The 24,703-nt window shown below is 36.3% G+C and overlaps 1 protein-coding gene across 9 annotated transcripts in view; it reads left to right on the top strand.

Annotated features, from left to right (window-relative positions):
- nr4a3 (nuclear receptor subfamily 4, group A, member 3) overlaps positions 1-13,250 on the top strand; it is a 31,798-nt gene extending 18,548 nt beyond the window's left edge. For 8 of the 9 annotated variants that reach the window (XM_009292332.5, XM_073924945.1, XM_073924946.1 and 5 more), the window contains 3 exons: positions 278-474; positions 7,352-7,530; positions 11,899-13,250. In XM_009292332.5, coding sequence (XP_009290607.1) covers positions 278-474; positions 7,352-7,530; positions 11,899-12,170 — 648 coding nt within the window. In that variant the 3' untranslated portion in view covers positions 12,171-13,250. The remainder of the gene's footprint in view (positions 1-277; positions 475-7,351; positions 7,531-11,898) is intronic. The other variant, NM_001172629.1, reaches the window with a different exon arrangement.
- The last annotated feature ends 11,453 nt before the right edge of the window (positions 13,251-24,703 follow it).

Here is a 24,703-nt window from a genome sequence, read left to right on the forward strand (position 1 = left end):
ATAATTAAAAATAATAATACATTTGCAAAAACATATATAATAAACACTAAAGCTTTAACTCAAATTAAAAAAGTATTGTCTCAATCAACCTAAAACATTCCAGATACTCTTTTGTCAGACATCTTAAATTAATTAAATCGTTTTTAAAAGTCACTGTGACTGTAAATATAAAATTGCCTCCACTTTAGTGAATGTCCAAAACCAGAGGGTTTCATATCCACAGGTAGTTCATTCAACTGAGTGATTGTGATTTGTATACTCATCTGTCTCTCTGCAGTTCAGTGCGGTGGAGCCCGTGGGTCTGTCTGAGTCTCAGCAGATCCAGATGTTTTACAGAGTGTTAACCGGCTCTATGGAGGTGACGCGCTGCTGGGCTGAACGGCTGCCTGGATTCTCTGAGCTTCACCACGACGACCAGAACATGCTGATTGACTCTGCCTTCCTTGAGCTTTTCGTGCTTCGCCTCGCCAACAGGTAAATAATCACACTGCACGTACTTCCAATACAGGTCTGAAAAAGTCGAGAAGAGCACAATCTTGACTACATAACATCAAAACATTTAATAGCAGTAGAACTGGGCAATATAGTAAACTGATAGTATTCTGTAAATATCTCAATATTCATGCATTTTTTAAAAAGCTGTATTTTTTTTTAAGAAATCTGATTGTTTTAGCCAAGCAGGTTTATTATGTATAATGCAAGAACTAAAATGCAATAAAAATCTAGTTAATAATGAATCTACAGTTGTTTAGAAAATAAACAGTAATTATATTTACTATCATTGCTATACACTCATTGGACGCTTTATTAGGTACACCTTAATACTACCGGGTTGAACCCCTTTTTGCCTTTAGAACTGCCTTTATCCTTTGGGTCATAGATTCAACAAGGTACTGGAAATATTCTTAAGAGGTTTTGGTCCTAATGACATCATGCAGTTGCTGCAGATTTCCAACGTTTTATTGTCCAATTTTTGTTGAGCCTGTGTGAATTGTAGCCTCAGTTTTCTGTTCTTAGCTGACCGGAGTGACACCCGTTGTGGTCTTTTGCTGCTGTAGCCCATCCGCCTCAAGGTTCGACATGCTGTGCATTCAGAGATGCTCTTCTGCATTCCTCAGTTGTAACGAGTGGTTATTTGAGTTACTGTTGCCTTTCTATCAGCTCGAACCAGTCTGACCATTCTCCTCCTATCTTTGGCATTAACAAAACATTTGGACCCACAGAACTGCTGCTTGCTGGATATTTTCTCTTTTTCAGACCATTCTCTGTAAACCCTAGACATGATTGTGCGTAAAAGCCAGTAGATCAGCACTTTGGAACCAACCACCATGCCATGTTTAAAGTCAAAATCATCTTTCTTCCCCATTCTGATGCTCGGAATTAGAAATTTGTGTAACAAGCAGTTAGACAGGTGTACTTAATAAAGTGGCCAGTGAGTTTATATGATAATAATAATTATTATACATTTCAATTCATACATTGTCATATTTAAGATAAAACACCTGTTTTTTAATAAAATGTAAGGACATTTTATTATTAAACTATATCAAATCATTAAAAAATATATTTTCTTATTTTATTTTTTGAACAGATCTTTAAAAATGTCTACTATATTTTGGTTAAATAAACATTATGAGTGGTATGTAATGAAACTTTCATTTCATTAGAACTATTATTAAATATTTCACCATGTTAATAATAACACAATGTCACAATGAGACTTCCACAAACAATTCTGACACAAATGAATCATTTAATCAAAGACAAGAATTAGTTTGTTCAAATAAACCGTTTAAAGTGAGACTCCAAATAGTGCATCAAAATCCAAAGATATTCACAACCTGTTATCAGCAATATATCAGTCGTATCTGCTATATCACCCAGCCCCACATGCACAAAAATACTGTATATGCATCAAAATACAAAGAAAAAGGAGTCTGTAATGATATCGCAATTAGACATTTTCAGCTCTCATCAGAATGGTTACAGCTGTGGGAGGAAACGGTAGTTATAGCAATTACACTCTGACTTTACACTCATAATATCTCATAGCAACTGTCAGATTTTTCGATGACTCGCTATTAGCAATGGCTTATGAGTCTCTTCGGATTTTCTTTCAAGTTTAGAAATTAGCACGAGGTGTAAAGTGTCATTATGACTGTGAAAGGAGTCATTCTCGGGCAGTGTCATGATTTATATTGTGTAATATGGCGCAGTCGCTATTAGTTACTTTGTGACTTCCTATGCAACAATGAGCGTGTGTGTTCTCGCTTTCTATTCAGCACTGTAAGGTCACTATGGACACTGTGTGGAAGATCCTGAGGAATTCACTTATTTAAGTTTATTGGTTAACAGCCCGGACTAACCAGAACCTCCCTCTGCCAAGACCTCATGAGTGGCAGAACGGCTCTGTTTTGATCGTCATTTATTTTTGTTTTAATCCGGTTTGAAGCCAAATATGGACAAACATAATTGTTGAGTTTGAATCTAAAGGTGGCATTATGATGGAAATCTGGCTTTGTTCATGTTCATTGTGCTATGACCGAGTCCCTGGTGCATCCACCAACCCAGAAATTGCCCTTTTCTGCAACTACATTGAAAATGCACCATTCTTAATTTGATCCCTAAGTGATGTAGGAAGATGATTTCAGTGCTGTTTCTGAAGGTCAATACTTCAAATCTAAAACATCCCAGCAAACAATTTTGTGTTGAACAGATATCTAAACATAGTTATCTTGGCTAAAACAAGGCTAAACTTGGGCTGTCAGTGAAAATTCAATAGACATCTAGGAATAGCCCAAAACTAGACTAGTCACCAAAATAGACAGATTAGACAGACTTTATGTGTCGTCATTCATTTCTGTTTATTTGACGATTAGTCTATATTTGGCCCATTCTTAGACGTCTATTAGATTTTCACTGACAGCCCAAATTTAGCCTTGTTTTAGCCAAGATGACTGTTTAGACGTCTATTAAACATCTATTAGACATCTTTTAAAAAGGAAAAAAGCTTGCTGGGATGCATGTCACTTCATATTTTAAATATGTTGTGTTCACACAGGTAAGAGAGGTTTTAGCAAAAGTTTTTTTTGCAGTGTGCCCTTAGCACTGACATAGGAGATCTTCAGACTGTCCAAGCAAACTCACAAGCAGCAAAATATGTCTACACTGTAAAAAAAAAATTCAAATAAAAAGACTCAACATAAAATTTTTGTGCAGTTTTAGGCAACAAACTTCAGGACATTTAGGAGTTTACTCAAAACGAGTCAAGTGGAGTTAATGGCTTGAAACTTGAGTCAACTCAAAAGTGTCCTGAAGTGTGTTGCCTTAAAATTTGAAGTTTAGTCAACTTTTTTTTTTTTAGTGTAAATGTCTGCTATTAAAATAACTGCCGCATTATTAATTACTCACATCTCATCTCTTTTGCGCACACATCTCGCCTCCCTCGCCATATTATTAATCTACTCGTGCACACATCTTGCACACATATCATACTGAATTGTCAGAATCTGCATTGCGATGCACCATATTAATTTTGACACTGCAACTAGTGGTTGTAACTTTTTTGTCAGAATGCAGTTTGAACATGTAAGGCTACATTAGATTTGCTTGCTTTATTGTTTTTTGTCAGAATAGCATGCAAAAGCTCCACTATCTACTTTAAAGAAGCAGCTCATTTGCAATTAAAGGGACACACACAAAAAAGATGTCTATTCACACCTAATTAGGGGCCAATTTGACAAGCTTTAATTAATCATCTTTGGGGTGTTTCAAGCTAAACTTTAGGCATCTTATAAAAAGATTGCCGCCTTTTCTTTCAAAATGTAACTCAACAGTTGCTTTAAAAACAATGCAGGGTTTTTGTTAACTACATTCCCCTAAACTTATGACTTGTCGCATCAGTTTTATTCACAAGTCCGAGTTTGAGTCAAGACTAGAAGTAACCTGTTGGTTCTTGACTTTAAGTAAACGTGTGCGTGTGTGGATGTGTCTGAGTGATTCAGTAACATTCTGATGTTGCTCTAACAGGAAGTGGATTTTGGTCTCAGCTCAGCTGCTCCCTGTTGAAGCAGCTCTGGTGCTCTTTCTGTGTTTCTCTCTCTCTTTCTGATCGTGGAGGAGCAGGTGCGGGGAGGGAGGGCAGTGGGTGGTGGCGTCACAGCCTCAGTAGGGAGCTGCAGACTTGGGCTCTGACTCATTTAAGTGGGGGATTCATCCGGGCTTACGTCATGGACACTCGAAATCTCGCACTGTGTGTGGCGTCTTCATGATATGGGCAAACTTGCACATTTTTTTGCTCACAAGCGTTCACAGTTCTCACATGTTAGGAAATAGAATGTTGGCCACTAAAACACTCACCAGAGAGTGGTATCCGATGTGGCTCACAAACGCACACGTGCGTATGCATGTATCCTTACGCCATGCGGCCATAGTGAGGTTAATGAATGAATGAATCGGTGGCAGAGAGACTGACTCGCTCTGACGCAGATTTAAAAAGAATGTGTGTTTCCATCTTCAAGCGTGCTGTTGTTAATATTGTTCTGTAATAATGATGAGCTTTCACTCATTCTGTTTGCTCTTTGTAGAACTATTGCAAATGATATTTATGAACCCACTATGAAAGTCTCCATTAGTTAAGGATGCCATTCATTTATAAAGTAATTAATTTTGCCATTTAGTATCATGTTTATTATCCTTAGTGGTGTAATTGATTTTTTTTTACTGAAAAAACTCCGTTTTTAGAGCTTTGCTGCCATTCACAAGTTGTGGGATGCTTGAAAGAAGTCTTTTATTCTCACCAAGGATGCATTTATTTATGCAAAAATATAAAGTTCTGTATAGACCATTTCAATGTGGTCATGTCACTGGCCCATGAACATTTCCAGCTTGTTATTTCAAACTATTTCATAACTGTAATACAATGCAATTCAATCATAACTTAATGTTAAAACAGCTATCATAACATCATTTATCAATATGTGGATCTTTTCGGATTCTTGGAAGCTATAGAAATTAAAAATCTAAAACAGCAAATATGCTGGGACCATTGTTATTGTTTAAATCCTTCAGCAGCCAATATTTAAGTTTTCAGTACCATTTAATCTTTAAGAAATCTTTCTAATATGCAGATTTAGTTCGTTTTTTGTGGAAATAGTGTGGTATATTTTCAAGCTAATTTGATGAATGGAAAGTTTGCTTATTTAGAATGTTTAGGTAAAAAAAAAATGACAGTGATATATAGAAAGATGGCCTGTTTAGCATCTGTAAAATTACTTTAAGTTTGAGTCAACAAGGAAAAATTACAGTGATATCAAGTCAAAATTATTTCCTTGCTCGGTTAAAAAAAAGAAAAGAAATTCAAAGGGAGGCTAATAATTCTGACTTCAACTGTATATTTAAAATAAACAATTTGAAAGGTTTGAACGTTTTATACACACAACATTGTCTAAACTATTTCTGCTCACTCTGAAAAAGTGATTAAAACCAAAAAATTGAGCAAACACTGTATTTTGCATGCAGACCAGTAAGACATTGGGGATAATCTGTGTACATTATTACATTAGTGTGTGCACATTATTACATTAGTTTGGCTGTCATGTACTCATGCATGTATATGCACGTCATCACTGCTTTCACAAACAACATTTTGTAGTTTGCACTAATCTGCATTTTGAAACTTGATTTAGAAGCTTTGCAGTTTCACGCCCTCACCCGCTATTGTCATGTAAATGTATGGCTGAAATACAATTTTTGAAAACCAAAATTGTACAGTAAATTTGCTCACATGTTACAAGTGAGTGATATTTTGGAATGAAGGTTGCATTACTTGATTTTAAAATAACACACACTATCTTCTATCTATGATCATTTATTAAACATCAACACAGAATAAATGAAATTAAAACACCCATTGTCTCAAACAAACAGTGACTTTTTTCTAATAAAAAAGTAAATAAATAAATAACTTGCACTTTTGGAAACAAAATTAATTATTTTCAATATTTTTAATACTAAAGTAGAAGGTAAGAAGGTATAGGGTATCTACTGTATAGCAGAGTAGGGTAGGCAACTGCGTCAAGGCTGTGCCGGACCATTTGCATGTGCTAGTCTCCACACTTGATAGGTAAAGTAATCAAAAAAAAATTGACCTGGAAAAATTGTTTGATTATTTTATTTAGGTTCTAAATGTCGATTTCAAATAATTGCCTAGCCCTAATTTACGCATTAATTTACCTATCAAAAAAGCAACAGTACAGAATATCTTTACGTGTTCTAGAGGCCCACATACAAGAACACAAGGCCCTTCATAGTTCTCACTTCAAGTGCCCTACTGGAGTCAACAGAGAAAAGTGATGCTCACTTTCCATCATCAGTGCTGTGTTTGTGGGTTCTGTATATATGCATTCATGTGCAGTGGCGTAAAACCATTAGGCTGCATTAATGAAGCACACATTTTGATTATTTACCCCTCTGGGCTTCAAAAGCAGCTCGGAAGATGACTCTCGAATATTCCTCCTCGCTGTATTTCCCTTCGTCCTCTTTCCATTACTCCTCCTCTTCTCGTCTATACGAGTGTGTTTTCGTGCAGACTAATGAAGAACAGTTCACGCGGCAGAAACCAGCACTCTATGGGAAAAAAGGGAGGAAGTTTTTCTTCCTAAATTGCAGGGTTGAGAGCGAAGGGCTAAAGACGGACCAAAAGAGAGAAACGATGAGTGGATGGAGAAGAAGAGGGCGATGGATGAGTGGAGAGCGAGTGTTTTGCTGCAATTACACATAAATGATCTTCTTGAAAATACAGTGAGGATAAAAGTTTACTGCTTTGACCCACAACCCTTCAACCCTGAAGGACAGAGCTGAGAGAAAGAGGGAGAGAGCGAGGGAGAGAAATAAAGAGTATAATCTCAGGAATGTTTTAAAAGCTTTAATTGGGAAAGCTTGGCATAATTAGGTCCATTCCTATCTTTGATGTGCTCTTCCCTGTCCTGGCTTTCATTTGTCGCTATGGTAATTGTTTCCGTGCAGTATGCCTTAAACGCAGATTCAGCAGCCAATCAGAGAGCAGATCGTCATCACATGAATCAGAAAGAGGTGATAATCAGCATGTGTGTGTGTGTGTGTGTGTGTGTGTGTGTCACAGCGTAGACTGTGTGTGCTTTCTGATATGTACAGAATTAGAGGCTTGGTAAATTGAAACAGGTACCTGTTCTGAAGGGAATGAGAAGAACAGCGATTAATTAAAAGATGAAAGGAGACGACTGAACTCATGGCTTCAAACGGCACCTTGAAGCAGTATAAATAACAACAGTTCTTCATCTAAACCACCCCCATCTCTCTCTCGTTTTCTTAGGTCTTTGCTGGTGGATGAGAAGTTTGTGTTTTGTACGGGGCTGGTCCTGCACCGGCTGCAGTGTCTGCGTGGCTTCGGAGAGTGGCTAGACTCTATTCGAGACTTCAGTGCCCACCTCCAGGAACTCAACCTCGACATGCCTGCGTTCTCCTGCTTGTGCGCCTTAGTGTTGCTAACAGGTAAATCATACCCTCACAAATACACCTAGTTGCAATTCCTGTGTGAAGGTCCAGGTTTACTTCATTTTAGGCATTCTACTTTGTCTTGCGGTTTGTGTTTGACAAATATTGTTTTTCTAAATACACTTCCATCCATATTACATAAGAAGTGGAATGTTGTTCAAATTCATAGTATAGGGCTGCACAATTCTGGCTAAAATAAAACTGTCAAATCAAGATCTTGATTTCCTCACGATTCTGTAGATGTAATATAGAGGTTAATATGAATAGCGTGTCAAGAAAAAAAAAAAGTGTTAAATGCTTGTCACAATCATAACTCTAAAATGCGATAAGATTATTTAAATGTTGTTCTCGCTTTCGGTTTCACTTTCACTGCGCTCATGTCATGGCTGCAGTCACTTTATAAAAAAAAACATAGATGCAAATCAAACTTCCCGCACGGCACCCAAACAATCACTCTGTAAAACAAACTTAACACTACTTACAACTTTATTAGCTCTTTTCATAGCCTTTGCAGGTTCTGTTGACTAAAGTAGACATCACTGGTAGCACGTTTGCGTGCTCTCGAATACATCATTACATTAAGACACAAATGACATTTTTGGCTGAATTATACCTTATAAATACAGTATGTGACTCTTTCAACACCATTTGGAGGTGTCCATGTTGCTGAGCAATGAATATAAAATGTGAAGACTAGTGCAACTGCCTTTATGCTTCTCTCCTTACCTTGAAAATATAATTGGCTGAATCGTAGAAAAGCAGAATTAAGATCGTGTGTAGGATCGAATCCAGATCGCAATCTTTTTTTGATTAATTGTGCAGCCCTAATTCATTGCATTCATACAACAGTAAGTTAAGCAAACCCTAATGACCGACTTCATAAAATGAGATTTTGTGCATCCATCCAACCAGGCCACAGGAGAGGCCTCCCCAAAAACCAAATGTAGCACCTTCTATTTCCCTTTCTCACTCCCAGCCCAAAAACACTGGTATAAATCCTGTTCAGTGTAGGGCAAGTAGAACCAGAAGGATTATATTGGTGCTGTGACTTGGATGGGACAGAGAGTTAGTGGGGGTGAATGTAGTGAAGGCCGCCTACTAAGAGCTGTGCCAGTAAACATCACTCATCTGGCATCAAAAGGAACATTAGTGGCTGTCAGGCTGCAGTCTTTGTTAGTGTGCCCACCTCCCATACCAAAATAGAGCCAGAAGGGTTAAATTGGTGCCATGACACAGATGGGAGTGAGGCTTACAGGGTAAGTGTAGCAGTGCTGCACAGGTAAACCTCACTCCTCGACTGATGATAGACGCTGCAGTTTTAAGTCTGAGTTGAACCAGAGGGTTTACTCATATGCAACATGCACACAGATGTCATTAGACTCTCTGATGACAATATTTACACAAATGAAACCATCACAGCACATGGACCATGGAAGTTTACTTTGGGTTAAATGCTCTATTATGCATTCAACATGTTCACTTCCTCCTGGCTCCCTTGTCATGTTGTCATTCTTGATTTTGTGTATTTAAACCCTCTTTATATGACTGCTAGCGGTCGTCACAGTGATCACAGGTGTGGGACAGGTGCTGACAGAGATTAGGTTTACCTGGATATCGGAAATAATCCCCATTAATCGCGCACACACACACAGAGATGGTGTGAGTTTTGTGTGCATCTCTTCTTTGAGCGCAGGTGGATGGTTGATTACTGGTCGACAAAGTAGGACAGTGTGTGTGTGTGTGTGTTTGGGTCAGCAGGTGCTTGGGTCTTACCATGCATTATTAACACAGAGGCTAAACAGCAGGTCGACCTATATACAGACAAACACACCTTCCACCACAGACACAGAAGCACAGGAGCATTCTGGCAAGCATTAAGAGAGACATTAAAAACAGCTGGCTTTTGGTCCATGTGGTTTAGACTATTGCATAAAAAGTGCTTTATGGTTTATTGTTCTTTGCAGTCACTTGGGATGGATAATTTCTTAGATGTGTATAAAAACTGTGACTGCTTTAATGTATGATGTCAACACATAATGTGACTGAATTATTTGTTCAAAGACATATATTACATGAGATTTTCTACAAAAAAAAAATGTATTTGCATCATGTTAATGTGGGGGTGATTTTTGATAATTTTTTTTGGAAGGGGGTGGGGTCATTCACAAATTTAGAACAAGAACGTGCATTAAAAAAGTAAACAGGAACATTAACATTGTCTTTAAAGACAGTAAGTGAAAAATATCTGTCAATCAGTTTACTCAGTCACCCATCCAGCACCCAGGCTTCACCTCTCTTGTCTCTGCCACAATCTAGAGAGGAAGGTGTGTGCTGTGTGTGTGTGCGTGCAAGTGTGTTTGGTAGCCCTCACAGTGTAGCACTCAACTCTGTAGAGGAATTGAGCGCTACTCAGCAGAGCCCCAGTCTCTACCTCTCTCACTCGTTCCAGCTCTCTCTCTCTGCCTCTCTCCACTCCTCCACTCAGTCTATCGACCCTCTAAAAGTGTCTGCGGTGAAAGAGCGCCATCGATCATCCCCCTGGAGAGAGGGAGAGACACAGAGAGAGCGAGAGGAAAAAAAACAGTTAGAGTGAGGAAGGACAGAGGCTGAATGCAGTGACAATGGAGTGGTTCTAGGTACATAGATTTGAAACACACATACACACACTCTGGTATATCCAAAGTAAGCCAGCATCTCTTTGCACTTCTGCTCCATGGCTCTTGTAAATTCATATTGTGGACACATGTATATGCAGAATGTTTGAAATGGGGATAGAGAGTTGCATTCGATTGCCGATTGGGAATGATATTCGCAAAGAATAATTAATTAGTTATTTTTAATAGAAATATTTGTAAATATATCATCATATCAGGATTATGTTGATGTTTCTGCAAATGTTTAATCTGTGGCTTAAGAATCAATATCAGATTTTATTGTGATGTATTGTACACCCCTCAAAAATCTCTCTTTTAAATGAATATTTTCTATAGGATGTTTTACAATGATATCTTTGTGCATATACATTAAATTAGTCAGTATTAACGCCAAATCTGGAGTTATTCTAACAAAATAACTTAAAATTACAGTCCAAAAAGTATTGGGCCAAATGTACAGTTGAAGTCAGAATTATTAGCCCCCTTGAATTATTAAAAAAAATATTTTCCAAATATTTGAGATTAAATACTTTTAATATATTTGGGATTTTGGGAATATTTAAATGTTGACGAGAGCAAGGAAATTGTCACAGTATGTCTGATAATATTTTTTTCTTCTGGAGGAAGTCTTATTTGTTTTATTTATGCTTGGATAAAAGCAGCTTTTTATTTTTTAAACACCATTTTAAGGTCAAAATTATTAGCCCCTTTAAGCTATTTTTTAGTCTACAGAGCAAACCATCATTATACAAAAACTTGCCTAATTACCCCTAACCTGCCTTGTTAATCTAATTAACCTAGTTAAGTATTCAAATGTCACATTAGGCTGAATACTAGTGTCTTGAAAAATATCTAGTAAAATATTATTTACTGGCGTCATGGCAAAGATAAAGTAAATCAGTTATTAGAAACAAGTTATTAATACTATTATGTTTAGAAATGTGTTAAGGGGGGATAATAATTCTGATTCAACTGTATATGTTTGGGAATAATATTAAATAAAAAATGTTTTAAAAAACAGAAAAGATAACTATAATACATATAAAATTTAGTTAAAATTTGTAAGTTTGAAATTTTTGTGTTGCAGTATTTCACGTGGATTTAAAATGTATTATCTTTCTATTTCTAAAGATGTTTGGTGATTAAAATATTATATTAATAAATATATCTGTTTAATCTGTTTTTTTCAGATGCACCAAAATATATTACCTATATTGAAAAATCTTTATTTATTTTATAAATTGTTCAAGTTTTATTTGATCAGTGAAGGTTCTTAATGACACCATGTTTTACTTTATAGTTTTTATCCATTCAAAATGTTAAAATTTTAAATTCCACAAAAACCACATAAAATCCGTTGTACAAAATACATTAATATCAATACAATTCAATACAATATAAAATTATATAAGTATGTAAATATATTTGACAAACGTTTGATACTGATATAAACTTGCTTTGATGCTGATTTAAAATGATGTACATTATAAATAATATTTTAACAGAGATAATTTAGTGAAAGGTATTTTCACCACATTAATATACATACAAACCTGGGTCCAAAATAAAAAAAAAAATCTCGACTGCAGATATTTAACAGATTGTGAAATAGCAAGTTTTGTGTGTGTGGGTGTTTCAATGGTGCTATAATGAACTCTTGTATCTTAAACAAAGCACTCATCCTCTTTCTCGCTCTTTCATCTAATTTCAGAACAATGTCCCGGTCTAAAGGAGCCCAAAAAAGTGGAGGAGCTGCAATCCAAACTGATCTGCTGTCTGCGAGACCACCTGAACTCCATCAATGCTGGAGGTGTGGCTTCCACCGGCAAGGCCCCACCCCCAGTGGGGGCTGTGCTGGGCTTAAGGGCGGAGCTTCGGTCTCAGCGTACGCAAGGCCTACAAAGGATCTTCTACCTGAAGCTGGAGGACCTGGTCCCACCCCCACCACTCATCGATAGGTTCTTGGACACCTTGCCCTATTGATGGCCACGCCCACATTTTTTTGCACACTCGCTCAGACACGCCCACAGCGACTATAAACTCACCCTGGGAGGGACAGAGCCAGTAGCTAACAGTGACACTGAACTCGATTTGCCCCAAATCAAACGTGTCTGAGGAGAAACCAATCATATAAGCGCTTTTAATCTCTGCTCTGCGCCTGATAATGTAGATACAAGCCAGGGTTTGAGTGTTTCTGACGTACAGTCTATAGCTCAGCGAGTCACGTCAGTAGAAGTATTACTGTGTGTGTATGTGTGTATGTGTGTGTGCATGTGAAGAAACACCCTTTACGGCTTCATCGCAGGTGGTCCAAATGTTTCCACCACAATCCACCTCAATGACAGCAGTGGTGTTCATCACAAACATACACTCACAGACACACAAGTGCACGCGAACTGTCCTTTCACACATACGCACGGAGCTTCAGATGCCAGATTATGACATATCAACTGTCATTGGCAGAAACGAAGTGGATGTGTGTGTGAAAACGCGTAGGAGGCTTTCGCCACACAGAGTGCATTAATGTCCAGAATCACAGTTGATCGCACCCCGAAAATCCTGCAAACAAGTGCAATTTACTAAGTGCTATTGTAAACGTCGCGGGAGAGAACGAGAAAGCGTGTTTGTTCCAGTCCTATTTCAAACTCTAAATTATTTTAATACTAAGACTTTGCCTCGTAAGGCTGATGGATTTTGATTGAGAAGATTTAGCCCAGTCTGCGCACTAACTTTTTAAACGACGAAGTTCCACAGACTTGAAATCAAAGTAGGGTTTGTTTTTGTTTTCATTATTATTGTGAAGAAAAACCAAGGGATTTTAGCCTTAGGACTAAAAAAAAAAAAGTAGAACTGGGCTTTAAGCACTTAAAAAAACAACAGGAAGTGGATCAGGTGAGGTGCAGGTGCAGAGAGAGGATGGAAGGAATGAAACATTCCGCGTTCATGCTCATTTTTGTATGTTTATACTGTCTACGCCATTTATTAATATGGAGGACATTGTTGCAAAAAATGTCTTTTGTATGTACAAAAAAAGTAAAAACGGATTATATGCATGGTTTTCTCCTTCTCGCCTCTGCTTGTATTTATTTTGCAAAGACTGCCGGCTCCACAAGGGCTTGAACACACTTACTGACTGGGCGTTCTCGCTTACTTTATCATATGGCAGCGGTTTGAACAGATGAGAAAGTACAAATTCTATAAATATATAAATATATATATATACACAATACAAAACTAATATTTTGAAGTGTTTTTATCTGATAGCTTTTTCAAATCTTGTGGTACAAGTTGTGAATTGTTTTTTTGGAAAAGAAACATGAAAAAAAGAAAAAAAAACGTTTTTCAATGTCTTTTTTTTTTTTGGTTTTAGTTTTTTTCTCTTTGGTTCACTGGAGGCTCTGTTTAGCACTTTGAAATCATAAAAAAATCTTCTGATTATTTGAGTCAAAGTGTCGTTTTTCTGTGCACCTTGGTGTAAAAGCATCAGAAGTGTTTTTCTCTTGAAGCTTGTGTTTGTTGTTGCAACTGGAGAGGAGGCCGAGGGGCTCCCCCTTTGTCAAGTTCAAAAAGCAGAGACGTGCCAGGTGTCTTCACAGGATAATACCAAGTCAAGAACCCTAATGTGTGTGTGTGTGTGTGTGTGTGTGTGTATGGGGGGGCGGATTCAGGTCTAGATCCTGTCTGCATTGAGCGACAGGTCTGAGATTGAGCTGGTGGACGGGTTCAGATCATTTTGGGGGATTGTGCCCACATTAGGTCCACGGTCCTCGTTAAGCCCCATCGATCTGCGCTGTGACATTTCAGAACAGACTCTCACACACACATACACACCAGCACGCTGCTCTTTCTCTGTCTTCCTCTATCACTAGCCTAATTTGTCTGCGATTGTCGAGAGCCGAGTTCGCATGAACATACATGAACAAAGGCTTACATGTATATAATGGTCTGCATTATTTTGACTAACTTAGAGATAATTGGGAAAAGATGTGGATACACAGAATATGTGCAATCACTACAGATGCACAGCTACTGAATATGTGCCATTCTTAGTTTTACTTAGGATTAATGTGTTTGAGAAAAACATTTTTTATAATTATGGTAATTGAGGCAATTTTCATATACTAGAAAAGATGATAATGGTGATATTTCTTATTTTAATAATTTAAAATAAATATTTTCAGACTTTTATAAATAAATAAAAACATTTTATATTTAACAAAATAAATCTAGAGAAGCAGCGAAACTTTTCCAGTCTTTAAAATGGTTTTGTAATCTTCTCCCAACCTGTTTCTTTCAACAACTTTATCCCGTAGATTATTTGAAAGCAGAGTGTTATGTGAGTAAAGGTATAGATTTTCACAGGGCATGATGCATTTCTATAGGCACTCTATGTTGTGTGTGTTAGTGTGTTGTTTGTTTGTTTGTATGTGTGTGTGTGTGTGTGTGTGTGTATATGTATGTGTGTGTGTGTGTGTGTGTGTGTGTGTATTATATATAAGAAGGTCGCTGGTTTGAGCCTCGGCTGCGTCAGATGATATTTCTGTCTTACCCCACAAGTCCAAAGACATGTGGTAAAAGTGAATTGGGTAAGCTAAATTGTCCGTAGTGTATGTGTGTAAATGAGAGTGTATGAGTGTTTCCCAGTGATGGGTTGCAGCTGGAAGGGCATCCGCTGTGTAAAACATAAAAACATACGCTGGATAAGTTGTCGGTTCATTCCGCTGTGGCGATCCCTGATTAAAAAGGGACTAAGCCAAAAAGAAATTGAATGAATTCATCATGCTCTGTGAAAATATCAATTATACATTTTTCATACACTTACTTAGGGTATAATTGAAGAACAATATATAATTATAAATTTGTATTAAAAATATAACTCATAACTAAACTAATAGTCACCTATTATACCTAAATTATCTATCCTTTTATTTAAATTTAAAGAAATATACACAATTATTCAGATATATTCAAACTAATTCATTATACTTATATACAATATATGTGAGCTAATATAAATACTATTTTTTTTACATTATGCTTTAAGAGGATGTTACACTGATGGGGACACACGCACACACAGAAAGACAGACAGGTGTATGGTAGGTTGGTGAAGCTGTCAGTCTGGGGGAGGGCAGATCGATTGAGAGTGACAGGTACTCGACCCCCCTTGAGTCTTCATTAAAACACACACACACACACACACACACACACACACACACACACACACACACACACACACACACGCGCACGCACACACACACACACACACACACACACACACACACACACAGCTCATTTCCCTGTAAGTATGGTGGTGTGTTTGTGTGGCTCATGATATATTGATTGGCTGTTAGCGAATGTGTAGAGCGGATCAGCAGGGCTGGACTCACACTGTGTGGACTGGAAACAAAGCTTTAGCGGAAGACAGACACGCACACTAACGCAAATCAGCTCTTATGCCAAAGTGCTCATTTCCATTAACAGGGATCGTTCTTTAAAACTTTGCCAAAAAGAAAAAAAAGTAAATAGATATTATTAAAATAATATCAATAAAATATTAAAATAAATATTAGGTTAATATTAAAATATAATAAAATGTATAAATGAAGTAAACTGCAATAAAAGTTTTTTTTATATTATATTACTTGTTATATAAAGTTTCAATTAACTTTTACACATTTATTAATACTGATTGATGCAGATAACTATTATTAGATTAAAAGAAAAAAATAATCAAACACTAGACAAATGCTTTAATCTGACCTCTAAATAAAATCTTCAAACTGACCCCGTAATATTGATTTCAGCCTAAACCTTCACCTGCTGAAACCAGTTTGTTTATATCTAATATATAACTTTGCATAAACATGATTGCTGGTCCATAAAAAGGAGTTTCCCCTGCCACCAAAATTACCCAACAAACCATCAGTTATGAATTTGCATGAAATGATTGAGTTTGCATGAAATTAATGGCTGGTCAGCAAAAGCTGAGACATAAAAGAAAAGAAAAAAGAAAACTAAAGACAATCTGGTCAAATAACATAAAATAATTACCTGACAAACACCAGTTATGTGTTCACTAAAATTGATTTGGGGTCAACACAAAAGAGTTCCTAGGAAAATAATTAAATAAAAAATTTAATATTAAATAATATAATAAAAAATATTACCTGACAAACATGCCGGAAACATTTATGATTTGGGCTACAGTTGAGTTTCTTTCTTCTATTAAACAGAAAGAATAATATTTTAAAGAATGTTGTCCTTTGTTAAAGGTTGTCCTTTTCCCAACATTCTTCAGAATATATTGTTTGTGTTTAAGAGAACAAAGAAGTCTATAAAGGTTTTGAAACACTTAAGTGTGAATAATTAGGAAACTTTCCTTTTTGGGTGAACTATCCCTTTAAATACCTCTATACTATGAAAATACTGTACAGAATAGGGTGCACAATATTGTTTCAGCATCGATATCACAGTGTACAGTATGCATCCACTATAGTCACATCGCATAGATATTCAATGTTGAGTGGAGATTATGTTTGAGCAAAAAACAGTTCAGAACATGAAATTTGTGGAGTCACTGCGGAGTTTTACCATAACAAAGTGAAATATTATAATTTGCATGTTTTTAAGGCCTGAGAGAGATTAAAGTATTCAGGAACAAGTTTAACAAACAATAAATGTACTGCATTATTTGTAAAATAAAGACTTTGCAGTGTAATTTTTACATATATATTTACAAAACCACATTTTTAGTTTACATTTTGACATTTTTTGCATTATTCACTTCCATACAGAATCATTCCAATCAATCTAAATTAATACATTTGATAACACTTTAGTAATCAATGCTCACTATTAATTAATTGCTTATTAGCACGTATGTTATTGAGATATTGGCTGCTTATTGGTACTCATAAACTAAATGTTCTGCATAACCTTATTACATCCATGACCCAATACCTAAACTACCTTAACATCTATTAATAAAAGAACAAATTTTGAGTTTATTCAAGCAAAAGTCATGGTTAATGGTTTGCTAATAGCGGGAAGTGACCGTTAAAATAAAGCTTGACTGTAATATATATGTAATATGTTATATTCCATTGTTTGGTAAAATTGTAAACACAGTATATCGCAATATATATCTAAAAAAAAAACGCAATGTCAGATTTTTCCAATATTGTGCAGCCTTAATACAGAATAACTAAAAAAATATGTCTTGAAAGATAAATGATCCATCCATGTATTTATCAACTCATGCATGCACTTGCAGTCCATCATACACTGTTTGTGCTCAAACTTGGACGATACCTCAAACCGCACATCTTGTTGACAAGAGGTGTACTATTGACCTAGTAGAGGGATAATGTGGGCGAAATATCATAGATTCATACTGAAAGAGAAACTAAAACCATCTCTAAAGACTGCTGAATATCACGCACAGGAACCCTTCTGGCTGCACAACCACAGGAAAACACCATCATAAATGATCTTGAGAAAATGAAAACAATTTACTCCAAAAACCTTTTAAACCGAGTCTCTGTATTAGTCTGGTTTTGGCGGGCGTAGGCTGATCTGTATTAAAGGGGTATTCCAGATTCTAATCTAATCTCAAATAATGTGGTCTGGCCTTTTGGGTTTTACCTTTGGGTGATGAAGTTGAAGCTGAAGCTGGTGGTGATTTGATGAAATGGCTGGTCGGGCAAGACTCGTCCTGAGGAAGGAGGTGGATACGGGACAATCTGGAGAAACTGAGAGCACTAAGGCTTCAATTTGATTCGATGAACAGCTCTGCCAGTTTACTGGGTTCAGCTTCTCTCTTCTGAAGCCCTTTTAGATTCCACCACAAAAACTTTCAGTTCTTTCCATCCTCCCACTGCTTCTCTCTCTGTCTTTTTGTGTCTCACGCTCTCTTTTTTTTTTTGCTTCTGTTTTGCTCAATCAGTGTTTTGATGATTTTAAGTGCACTGTGAAAGAAAGAGTCAAATTCAATGTTTCAATGCAAATTTAAATCATTTATGGATAAACCTAAAATAGGGTTAAGAATGTCGTGCAAAATCATGAAAAAATCAACTTTTGGAAGCTGTTTGGACTGAAATGTATGTAGATATAGTGTGTACACAATCATATTGGATTGATGTAATGACATGTCTTTTTTAACTTTTCCTGACAATAATATAGGATCCAAACCCCAGTGATTTTTGAGGTTCACTGCATCGTTACGTAGTCATGCGGTGTCCACGCCCACTGATTTTGATTGACATGTCCGTATTATAATGACCACTAGCATTGGGCGATGTCTAATATGAAGCATCGCGATGGACGATGGCATTGACGTTGTAGGCAGCGGTGAATTAATTATTTTTGAATTAATTAATTGATAATGAAGTAATTATTTGTAGCCTACTGTAGCCTAGTTTCAACTACCTAACGCGCATGGTCTTTGTTTTACCCATAACCAAACCATAAATAAATAAAGAGAAGTTACACACAAATTACCACCTGTCAATCACTTTTTTCACAGGACTCTGGCATGAATAGGTAGAGTGATCTGTGTCATTATAATGGTGTCGAAAAAGTTGGTTGGTAAAAAAGGTGTACAACCAACAGCAACCAACCAACAGTATCTGAGGTTTTCACTAAAATTACTGAGTACAAGCAGGAAAACAAAAGATTGAAGCAGTGTACTGATGCGTTGACACGTTACCTGATAGATTCAGAAGACAGAAGAGTCCTTAGATAGAGACATGATTAAAAAAATATCACATTTAACAAATATAGCGAGACGCAATCCAGCCGGACATCCTTGATAAACTATCGGACATCCACTGCTCTTTGGGGTTTTGTGCTCAAAGCACCCGTTGACTGCCTGGAGCTCAGACGTGCGCATACACTGTAGTGCATGCATGTATGTGCATGTGTGTGTGCTTGTGGTCACGTGATGTGTGTTTTCAGCGGTATAGTGCGGAAGGAGAGCTTTTCAGAAATGCTAGATGAAACGCCAGTGTTTCATGTCTTTTTAAAACTTAAGACATCTTAGTGTAAACGGGACCTTAGTGTGTATTTTTTGCGAGTGGGTTGCTGCTGCGAAGGGGGCAGGGTGGAGGACTACGATCCTCGCTCAGTATCGTGATGTTTATTGGCCATTGGCGATAGATGATGGCATCGTCTATCGACAAAAACCTAATGACCACAAAACAGAATTTGCAAAGAACTGGGATTAAAAAGATCTGTTCCAACTCTCTGTGATCAGCTGCACTTCAAGAAGTAGTAAGTGGTACACTTTGTATTTTTACAGCATTTAAAACTATATTGTTTTAGCTACATAATTATCACTGGAATCAGCAAAGCTGCATAACTATAAACAAGGACACATCAATCACATGACGGGACTCCCAGTTTGTGGACCTTAAATCAGGTTTACTTTGTACAGAAACTTCACTATAATGGATCTTTATGCAACAGCATATTTACCATTTGAAGGGCATTCTCTCACTTCGCAGAAAGTGGATGAGCACAAACAGCAAACATCCATGTGTGTGTGCAGAAAACACTGTTAAGGCAGTTGTGCGTGGGGCTTATTCATCTTATTGTGGTATTTGTGACTGTGGGTCTCTGTTTCATTGTGTCAGAGTTGACGTCTGTCATTTTGCTGTGTTCATCTTGACATACGACCTGATTATCCTTCTCTGAAGTGAAATGCCCCAAATGTAGGGGGGAGAACTTTAAAAAACTTTAAAAAACAGCAACAATTTCCTCTGAAAATTGACATTTTTATTTAGGTATATTAAATAAATTGATGAGAATTTTGACCTGACGCTTCACAGGCACAGTCTGGAGACACAAATGTCCTATTTTGCTTCTGGTAAAAAGTCCAAAATTTGAGCCCTTTAAAAATTATCCATTAATACACCCCAACAGTTGGAATATTCCATGCATTTTTAGTGTTTGTGTATTTTCTGAGCCAAAGATAATAATGACATAATAATTTGTACTATGGAAGTTATAAGTTGTTCAAAAAAGCCAAGGGAAATTTAGAATGACAGACAATATAGAAAGCAACAGAATGACAGAAAGAGGTTGCTAGGGGGTTGCTTGATGTTAATTAGGGTGTTTCGGGGTTTTTACACTGTTTTTACTGGGTGGTTGCAAGGATATTGTTGTGCAGTTTACTAGGGTGTAAGGGATTGCTAAAGTGTTCTGCAATGCTGCTAAGGTGTTGTTCTGTAGGTGGAAGAAATTGCCTCCTCTTATGCCCTCCTTCACTATTCTCAACATTAGTCCACTGATGTAGGCTAGTCCACTAAATGCACCGGGAAAATGCCGTTTTGTTTGTGCTTTTCAGACAAATTCATTTCTGTGATAACGTTAGTTATTTAACACGTAACAAGCTATCTAACGTTATTATTAGTAATGAAACAAAGCATTCTTATTTCTTTCATGGGTACCAACGTTAATTTAACAATTCTAAAATAATTTATTTCGAAACTTACACTGACAGGTATGGAACAAAATCAATGCCTAAAGTCTTGAATTAAAAAGCTTGTTGAATATCACAAACTGAAAAAAATAATACACCGTATTAACAAGTTCTTGTATTTTTATGACTTGAATTCCAGGGTTTGTATTTTTAGGTCCTGAAATTTAACATATCTGTATATTTAAGCTGTGAATATTTCAACGAAAAATATTTCAAACACGTTTTCAAACTTAAAAATTCAATAATTCATATTCAATTTTCAGATTTCACTTAAAAAATATTCAATACCCTTTAAAAATACGATGTATAATATTCAAAAGGTAATTTTCAGTTCATTTAATTTCAGTTCAAATATTCGCTTCCATAAATTCAGTGGATCAAATTCGACTGTTAAAATCCAACATTACATCCGGGAACTGCAGGAAAAGCAATAGATTGCAGAGTGAAGATCGCCAGCTGCTCTAGCTTTCACCAGCAGGTGGAGATGGAATAATGTAAGATTTTTAACCCAGTAAACAGGCGAGAAAAAGGCTATTAAAGGCACAAAAGTAGCATTTAATATTAATATCAATGCTTTGGACATTATAAATGATAAAAAGTATGAGTAAAATGAGTAAATGAGGTTTTAGTCATCTATATTTGCCCTTATGTTACGGAAGCCAGCTGGTGATCGCGTAAAGCTCACTCCTCGGATCCAGGGACAGACGTTGTTCTGCAATCTTATCGGAGCTTGTCTCCCATGCTGGCTCGTTACCTGCTCGGACCGGTGCGGTTACTTGCACATAAACCGTCTTTTGATGAATATGATGTTACACATTGTCTATCTTTATTGACTCTTTCTTCCATAGACACTAAGTATTATATTGACAGCTAAAGAATATAAACGTAAGAGAAACAGGAGAGGAAATATTATAATAATAATACAAAATAGATAAACATTGACAGGGCTAAGAAAAATTACGAACAAAGATTTTCAAAACCAGAGAGATTTTATGAGAATGTCACACAAAACAGTTTACTTGGAAATGTTAAACAGTGTTCAGGTATGATTTAAGATTGGTTATGGATGGGGCGTGTAATTTAAAATAATTTAACATAACGTGCAAATGCATTAAAGGAGCGTCTTCAGTTATTATTTAAACGCAGCTATGTCAGGTATGGGATAGGTTATATAATTTCATTATTTAAATTATGATTGTTAATATTAATATTTTATGACATGTATTTGGGCTATTGCGCTTAAATAAGTCATCCGTGATTCTAAATTAATATTTCTATTCATCCTTTTTAGCTATCACTTTGTTATCGTCTTTCTCTTCTTTTTGTCTATTTTTTGTGGTTCTGCCACTGTTACGTTTGCAAAATGTCTTTAGTTTGTCCAGATTATCGCTTTTCCTCTAAAATAGAGAGGAAGCAGAAGGAAAATGAATGAATTGATGAATGAATGAAATGATTGACGTTTTTATGCCTGTGCTGTGCGGCTTGCGCACGACAAAGACGAACGAGTGGCCGCGAGCTCCGGTGGCCGGTCAGAGCCAGCGCCGCATATCAAACTGGTTAAGAAATGCTGGATGGCAGCCAATATATGATAGGAATTCTTCCGAAGTTTCAGATGATATCTGGGCTTGTGCATAATAATGTAAAATAAAAGTGAAAGTCATGACATTTGGCCAAGCATAAGAATAGCCTACAAGAGTGTTTCGATTATTATCATGACATGTCATGCTTGGGCTTATATGAATAACACCTCGCTGTTTACCATTTCCGAAAGTGGAGCTGACGTCGGCGCGAAATTGCTTGTATAATTGTAAAAAGACTGATAAATATTAATGGATTTCTTATATCTGTCATTTCTGATAATATAATTGATTTAACTAGTGTGAGAGTATCCAACACTCATTTAGCAAAAATGCATCCAGAATCCTAAACCAATAACTTTGTCAAGCAAAAATTATGATTTTATAGGCTACTGATTTAAAAAAAAAAACAAGAAAAAAGAAACTATTAGCTACCCTAGCAATTGTTTATTTAAATATGATCATCTCAAAATATAAAATAAAAACATAATGGGTTGACTTTGTGAAGTCATAAAACAGACTTGCAGAAAAGAGTTAATAAGAATAAATGAGCAAATACATTCTCTCCAGTAGATGGCGATTAAAGCTCAGTAATACCCCATGATGATGAACAGAGCTGCTTTGCAGGAACCCCTCAACCACGCATGTCAAACCACGCATTCTAAACAATCTTATGAAACTAGCTCAAGTGACAACTATATTAAATTTAAACCAGTTTAAATAAGTTTATATGTTTAATAACTGCAAAAAAGATCAACATTGCTAATCATAAAATTCAAACGGTTGCTGAAAAGTTATAAATAATGGTTTTCTCATTTAATACTGAAAACAAATTAAAGTCAGTTATAACTGCCTATTATCAAACCACAGGCGACTCATTTTATTACTTATCCTTGGCTGCGACATTGCCACTTTTGCGTTAATACCTTTTTCTCGCCTATAGGCTACATAACAATAAAACAATAATCTGGACAAACTAACACATTTTGCAAACGTTTAACCATGGCAGAACCCCAAAAATTTGAAAAAAGAAGAGAAAGACAGGCAGAGTGATAAAAAGGATAAATAGAAATATTAATTTAGAATCACGGATGACTTATTTAAGCGCAATAGCCCAATTAAATGTCATACAATAATAATATTAACAATCATAATAATAATTCAAATGATGAAAATGTATAACCTATGCCAATCCTGACATAGCTGCGTTTAAACAGCGCAAACATTACTCCTTATAGTTATGCCATATTAGGCGGTTCTGTGTGAATAACTGAAGACGCTCCTTTAATGCATTCGCATGTTAAATTATTTTAAATCAGACGCCCCATCCATAACCAACCTTAAATCATAGGTCTACCTGAACTCTGTTTTGTGTGACATTCTCATAAAATCTCTCTGGTTTTGAAAATCTTTGTTCGTAATTGTTCTTAGCCCTGTCAATGTTTATCTATTTTGTATTATTATTATAATATTTCCTCTCCTGTTTCTCTTACGTTTATATTCTTTAGCTGTCAATATAATACTTAGTGTCTATGGAAGAAAGAGTCAATAAAGATAGACAATGTGTAACATCATATTCATCAAAAGACGGTTTATGTGCAAGTAACCGCACCGGTCCGAGCAGGTAACGAGCCAGCATGGGAGACAAGCTCCGATAAGATTGCAGAACAACGTCTGTCCCTGGATCCGAGGAGTGAGCTTTACGCGATCACCAGCTGGCTTCCGTAACATAAGGGCAAATATAGATGACTAAAACCTCATTTACTCATTTTACTCATACTTTTTATCATTTATAATGTCCAAAGCATTGATATTAATATTAAATGCTACTTTTGTGCCTTTAATAGCCTTTTTCTCGCCTGTTTACTGGGTTAAAAATCTTACATTATTCCATCTCCACCTGCTGGTGAAAGCTAGAGCAGCTGGCGATCTTCACTCTGCAATCTATTGCTTTTCCTGCAGTTCCCGGATGTAATGTTGGATTTTAACAGTCGAATTTGATCCACTGAATTTATGGAAGCGAATATTTGAACTGAAATTAAATGAACTGAAAATTACCTTTTGAATATTATACATCGTATTTTTAAAGGGTATTGAATATTTTTTAAGTGAAATCTGAAAATTGAATATGAATTATTGAATTTTTAAGTTTGAAAACGTGTTTGAAATATTTTTCGTTGAAATATTCACAGCTTAAATATACAGATATGTTAAATTTCAGGACCTAAAAATACAAACCCTGGAATTCAAGTCATAAAAATACAAGAACTTGTTAATACGGTGTATTATTTTTTTCAGTTTGTGATATTCAACAAGCTTTTTAATTCAAGACTTTAGGCATTGATTTTGTTCCATAGACAGGACTCCGCTGTTGATGTCGTGGGCTTGGTCAGTCAGACGCGGAAATTATTTATTCGGCGCGCGAACTCTCGCAGTGCATTGTGGGTATTGTTGCA

Source organism: Danio rerio, chromosome 16, assembly GCF_049306965.1.
Source record: "Danio rerio strain Tuebingen ecotype United States chromosome 16, GRCz12tu, whole genome shotgun sequence".
In the NCBI taxonomy this organism is placed as follows: Eukaryota; Metazoa; Chordata; class Actinopteri; order Cypriniformes; family Danionidae; genus Danio; species Danio rerio.